The following is a 6,686-nucleotide window of genomic DNA, read 5'->3' on the forward strand; positions in this document are numbered from 1 at the left end:
AGGCAACGCCTTGTGCGCCATGTTGACGCCTTATGGCAAAAAGTGGTTGCTTTTTTGACATTTTGTACCTAGATTTTTTTTTTTGAAGAATTTTTTAAACCATCAAAATTTATTCCATAACATCATGTATGATTGGTTGTATACGTAACAATACCATGCAGCGAGAATCATGGGATCATATAAAAGACTAAAGGTAAAAAAATAAAAAATAAAATAATAAGAAAGAAGAAAACCTATTCATGAAAGGTAAACACACCAGATGGAGTCTTATTACACTAAAGAAAGAGGACTTCTTCTCCACAATGACGCTATCTGGATGACCTTAAGTCCACAACGTTCAAGTGTGGTTTTCTTCTCTAAAGCTCTGCAAAGTGTCCTCTAAATTGCAGGGGGATATCTTGTATAGATCATAATCATATGTTAATATGTTCTGTTGATTTAGTATATTTGTATTATGATGAGATGAACTTATGTTTTTTCTCTTTTTATGACAACCTTGCATGATTTTGACTCTTTAACATTTGTTTAGCTTATAATAGAGTTATATAAGTTTTTGGTTTGCTATTTGTGCCACAGAAAATGGTCGTATTAAAATAATGTATGCTAAAATGCTTTCTTTGCCAAGGCAACGCATTGTGGCCACCTAATCGCCATGTTGCTTAGGAAGGCCCGCTGATGCCCATGATAACTATGTAATAAACAAAGCATAGGATATAGAATAAGAATATTTAAAAAAGAGAGTAAATAAATATAAATTAATGTGAACTCATGAAAATGGTTTAGTTCCCTACTAAGGCTCTTTTTGGTATCAATTCTCATTCTCTATTATGAGGTTTTTTCATTATTTTAAGTTGTTTGGACTTTGGCATCTATTATTAGTTTTACTTTTATTTAAAATAATAGAAAATCTTCCAAAATCCATAATGAACTTTTTGTCTATTATGAATTATGGTGAGAATTTCATTCTCTTCATTTATGCATAAGTTTACTTAAAATTTCTTACAAAAAAAAAAGTTTACTTAAAAATTTATGGTTAAGATGAGGGTAAAATAGTCAATATACATTTTTTTATAAAAATCATATTTTTTCCCTCTTTTATCACTTGCTCACTATTATTTACTAATAATTTTTTTATTTTAACACCAAACTTATTTTCATTCCATAATTTATTTTTGACAAAATTCACCAAACCATTTTTCATTCTTGTACTTATTTCTTTTAAATAGGCATAATAGAGAATGAGAATTGATACCAAAAGGAGCCTAAGTTAACAAGGACTTTAATATTGGAGTATACATAATTTGCTTCGAATCTCAAGCCTTTTATGTGGTTTGAGGAGAAAAATGATGTGAACATGGATTGAACCTCTGGCCACAACCTAGAGTGGGCCCCAAGGCCCCTCCAAAGTAGCTGGCCGAACCCCTATGGAGGGTATTTTGGACGTTTTCAGCCCTATTTAGTTGCTAGGATTTAATTCCAGAAATTTAGTTTTAATTCTAGGGTCCAATTTTGTTATTAAGTCTTAATTTGAGGTAGTGGTTGAGTTAGCAATTGAGTGTCCTTAAAAGAGTTTGTTTGGATTAAAATTTTAAATTACTTAAAAGTTTATTTCAGCATGTGTCATTTAGGGTCCATTAGATCTTTTAATTTTTATTTCAATAGTCATGATTATTGTGGCGGGATCCTAATCTATAAAGGAATCCTGCTAAGTTCTTTTAGTAGGCTAAGTCTCTTTCTTTGTAGAAAAGAGTCTGATTATTGAACAAGGTTGTCAATGCATCCGCCTTGTCGCCTTGGTTTTCATTGCCCTCTATTGTCTCGCCTTGCCTTTTTGCCTTGACAACCGTGTTATTGAATGAAAAGTTATTGAGGACCATGATTCCTGTTGAGGGGACCATAGTGGATTTTGATAAGTTCTTCTTCAATATTCAGCATCTTTCTTCAAGTTTCTTCAAGTTCTTGCATCTCTCCACAGCCTTCAACAATATCCGGAAGCCATTGATAGCAACTGCAGCCTTATACAAGTAAAGCAAGCCCACCCCCTACCCTCACCTCCCAACCCCATCGCAAGCCTTTACCTTCCCTCCCCCATCTCTACACACCCTAGTTTTCACCTTCCCCTTGCTGCCGAGACTTGGCAGCTTCGTTCCCCCCCCCCCCCCCCGGGGAAAAAAAAGAATAAGAAGAGAAGTTGCCCAAGATGTTCAATTCCTTATCCATCCCATCCCATGAATTGAATTATTTTCCCTCCAAAGTTTCCACCCATTGGGGATTGCTTATTTGTCTCAAATCAGCCCATATAGATTTTTGTTGAACCCTAAACAACCCTTAGGATCGCCAATTGTGGTTCCTTATCTTTCCTTCCAGTTCCCTTTGACCCATTGGTTGCCTCAAAATTATTGATTATTTGCTGGAAGATTCCGGGCAAATCCTTAATTTTAGAAAAATTATTATAGAAACCCTAACCTTAAAATCGGGTTCACATCAAAATGGAAAGCCTTCCCATGCTCAATGCTTTGTGACTTTATGCACAATTTCTTGCATGTGCTTGTGGCAGCAGGTTGATTTCTAATAGAGCATAAATCTTTATATGAAACATTGCAACTTGGGTAGTTACAGCAGTATGTAATGATTTTCAGGCCCCAGTTAGTGACCGTGAATACAGAGCAACTCTTCCTCAAACAGCAGAGATGATTGACTTGGCTTCATCCATGATTAAAGAAGGTCGAGGGATGGATTTAATGCCAAGGGAAGCAAACGCAGATGCCCCAATAACTGCCTATAGGTGGGTAAGCCATCATAGCCACCTTCCCCCCCCCCCCCCCTTTTTCTCTTTTCTGTCTCTTTTGCTGAGGATTTTACAAAAAGTAGTTGTCAATTTGTCAATAATGGTTTGTAATCTACTTGTTGGTAAGTTCTGTGTTGGGAAATGAAAATAAATTTGCCTCAAGCTCTAGAGTGGATGTAATGAAAAAGTGGCTTCTGGGTGGTAGACTCAAGAAAGGTGGGGCAGGGGGTAAGGGAAGAATGAAAATAAATTGTAAGCGGAAGATGATCTGATTTTTGGGTGATAGTCTCCCTAATTCTTCTCTTATGGAGATTGTCTGCCTGAATTTAGGTTCACTCATTTCATTGCTCCTTGAATATGACCTCCCACAGAACCAATTCTAGAAGCTAGTAATCTTATCAGATTTCAAATAAGAGTGGTAATAGTAGTGGTAACAGAATTAGTTTTGAATATGTGGGGGTACCACAAAATCTCCTAAACATGATACTTATTCTATTCACACTTGGGTACCTTTCCTGTGCTCTGAGCTGCCGAAAGGGTTAAGTTAAAAGTTACTGCCTTTGATGAGCTGTTCAACAGTCTTTTTGTCTTTATGCTAGGTTTTTCTGGTTCTCCTTAAAAGTAAACATTTTTCTGATTTCTCATTGCTCTCAACCTTTTCAGAAAGCTTGCTCTCATGGGCTTTTCTTGAATAGTAGGATGTGTACTATTTCCCAATCATAAGTTTATGACCCACCTCAGAAAATGCTGCTTTCTGTTGTCTTATTTTCACTGTGAGTTGTTGAAGTGGGATATTGAATTTCCTGTAGGTATCATTCTCTTTGTGCATACATGGGTGATGATGATATGTTCAGTTCAGATCTTAGTGATGACCAACTGAAGATGAGACTTGGCCACATGGCAAATACACCTTGTCAGGTAGGCATTTGATTACTTGGTTGTCATGACTAAGTTTGTTTTGAGAGCAGATTTCTTATGACCCACTCAACATTCACTTTGTTTCCAATGGCTGTGACATTCTCAAACCTGCTATAATTTTTCTGAAAGTAGATTGAAAAGGTTAAGATGTTCTCCATCGTGGTTCATGTTGGTAAATGGGCAAGTGAAGCTCTACCTTATTTTTGCTGCAGGTCATCTTTTCCATGGCTGATGAGTATGTACCTGAGTATGTTGATAAGAAAGCATTGGTGGAGAAGTAAGTTAAATTCTTGTCGCTACCTAGTAACCAAACATGAATTTTTTTTCTTCTTTATATTCCAAATGGAACTTTTTAAAGAGTTTGATGGACGTTCCATTGGTTTGTGTGGAAAGTTGAAAATGTTTTCCCTAATGATGGTTATGGATTTGCAATACCAAAATTAGAGAGCTATTTGAAATTAAGACTTGGACAACGTGGTGGTCAGATTCTTCACAAGGCCTGTCATCCTGTGTTTGTTGAAAGTGAAGACAAATTCACAATCTAGGTTGAATAATTCACTATTTTGCCAGATTTGATTATCTACCATCTCATCAGCAATCAAAAATGAATTCACATTTGAGACACTCAGGAACAGGTGCATTAAACAAGTTGTGAATCCCACCATGGCTCTTCATCACTGTCATTCACCATATCGTATTTGTCAGGTCATCCTCAATAATAACTGTATTTTCAGTGCTACAAATTCTGCTCTACCCACCAAGTGAAGTTTTTCACCTTGTACCACCAATGCCAAGTATACTTTCTATTGCCACCGGTTGGTTGCATATTGGACACTCAGAAAGAAAAACATGACGAAAAGTTCGAGCCCTCCTATTAGCAATAAATGCCCACTAGCAAATTGTAGGTTAAAGTTGTGACAACCATCTGACTGCTTAGTTGATAGGAAAAACCGTGGATAGAGTGGTGTACTTTAAAGTTCATGTAGCAATCCCAAGTAGTTGAGTAGGAGTCTTTGTTGAGTTACATGCAGACGTGTAGATTTTGTTTCTCCACTAACATGATTAGTCTTGTAATTCAATGTGTGTTTGCTGTTCTCCCATGCAGATTATGCAGAGCTATGGGTGGAGCGGAGAAAGTTGAAATTGAATGGGGAAATCATTCCCTCTCAAACAGGGTAGCAGAAACAGTAGATGCCATAGTAGGCTTTGTCAAAAGAGAGGGACCCAAAGGTTGGGATGATCCATGGAGCTAGTATTAGCTTTTCTCTTTGCTTTTCTTCCCGTGTGTTGTGCAATTTTTTTTTGGGCACATAAATCTTGTTATTCTGATTCTCCAACCCCCTGCCTCCACCCAAACAAAACCAAAAGGAAAAAGAAAAAAGAGGAAACACTCCCTGCTGTAGCCTTCGATCATTTCCTGTGTTTTTTCTATAGACATTTTGAACTGATTTTGTTTCGGAATTCGTGTTTCTTTTTTATTATTCAATAGCAATCGATGACCGAAAAAGAATAATGTAGCAAACCACCACGGTTATTCTTTCCACCCACCGTGGGTAGCCTGCTTCAGGAATGCGACCAACTCGCCCTGCCCAATTTAGGTTTTTCAAATCCACCCATCCTTTTAATTTTTAATTTTTAATTTTTTTGCCTGTTACGTGGCTAGCAGATGATCTTTTTTGGTTATTTTTTTTTCTTCTTTTACCATGGCGGTAACTATATAAAATAATATTTTTTATTTTTAAATTATATGTGCCGGTTACACGTATGAGGATGTAGTCAAGGTGGGCGTGGGTTGGTTCCGATGAATCTGAGTTTGAAAAACGAAAAATTACTTAGAGATGTTACATGCTATTGAACAAACACCATGGGCACCATGGGCGTCGAGATCAATCCTGCAAACCACAAGAGAGACGTCCTATCAATCAGAGTGCTCCCCGACAGGGAGATGATTCCGACTCGAAAGAAACAAATGAGGCCAAAAGATCTGATTGGTTAGTCTCGCGAAGTGATGAGCTATACTGAAATGTAGGAACTGTCTACTCAAATCTCTAAGATCTTCCAACGTGCCCCAAGCAAAGCACAGGGCGTAAACCTCCTACATTATTACCATCTTAAAAGCACTTTTAGAGTCTGAAAAGAAAGAATCACACGAAGCATCCTCTTGATGGTAGCTTCTTGGATCCCACGCCTGAAACCTAGCAACTCACACATCAGGATACTGTTTTACATGAGACCACCAGCTACAGATGAGATCACCTCTCCCTGGCTATTCCTCCTGACAGCAACCTAGCTCGGATCCCTCTTTTGCCACAAACAAAACCATCCCTATTAACACTAGCCCAGTCCCATGATGGAGGCTTCCAATGTGAATCCACAAGGCCCTGAAACAATACTTGACCTGAATGCCCCCTCAGTTAAAAAAATGAAAAACCTATTATAGGCATTATCCTCCACCATGGTAGGATCACCCAAGAAGTGTGAAGCCGAAGCCGACACCGGCCCGTGATTTGATTGACCAATTGAGCAACCACCTTCTCCTTGTGATACAGAGGAACATTTCTTTCTTGCCGAATGGCATTATATGGTAGTAGTACAATTAAGGAAGAAGAAGAAGATATGTTTGTGGTCTTTGGGTCTTCTTTGGGTCATGCTTGCAAAGAAAACACATGGGACATCAACCTAAAAATTCCTGTCCTTGGGTGGGGAGTCTCTCCAAAACCGCAAGCCAAGATAAAAGAGAATCTTCTCAGCCCTTTCATCGCCTGAATCATTTGTGCCATCCAACCAAAGGCTGGGGACCTTTGAGACCTAAGAGTGCTATCTTCAAAGAAAGCTTTGTCGTCCTGTGCAGTGACCCAAACGATAGGATCTCACACTGAATGATGCTGAAGCCATCCATCTATGCTTCACAAAATCAACCTAGATGGGCTTTCTCACGATGCCAGCACCCAAATCTGTCTCATTCATTAAGGCTGCACTA

At 38.2% G+C, this 6,686-nt stretch overlaps 1 protein-coding gene across 1 annotated transcript in view; it reads left to right on the plus strand.

Moving 5' to 3' along the window:
* The window catches only part of LOC149028679 (alpha/beta-Hydrolases superfamily protein), a 32,457-nt gene extending 27,092 nt beyond the window's left edge, over positions 1 to 5,365 (plus strand). Inside the window, exons 6-9 of the mRNA XM_089138667.1 lie at positions 2,640 to 2,785; positions 3,598 to 3,706; positions 3,919 to 3,983; positions 4,812 to 5,365. Of these exons, the coding sequence (XP_088994793.1) occupies positions 2,640 to 2,785; positions 3,598 to 3,706; positions 3,919 to 3,983; positions 4,812 to 4,959 (468 nt within the window). The 3' untranslated portion in view covers positions 4,960 to 5,365. The remainder of the gene's footprint in view (positions 1 to 2,639; positions 2,786 to 3,597; positions 3,707 to 3,918; positions 3,984 to 4,811) is intronic.
* Positions 5,366 to 6,686: the final 1,321 nt, after the last annotated feature.

Source organism: Hakea prostrata, chromosome 1 (assembly GCF_041222555.1).
Source record: "Hakea prostrata isolate BN-2017 chromosome 1, UWA_Hpros_2, whole genome shotgun sequence".
Taxonomy (NCBI): domain Eukaryota; kingdom Viridiplantae; phylum Streptophyta; class Magnoliopsida; order Proteales; family Proteaceae; genus Hakea; species Hakea prostrata.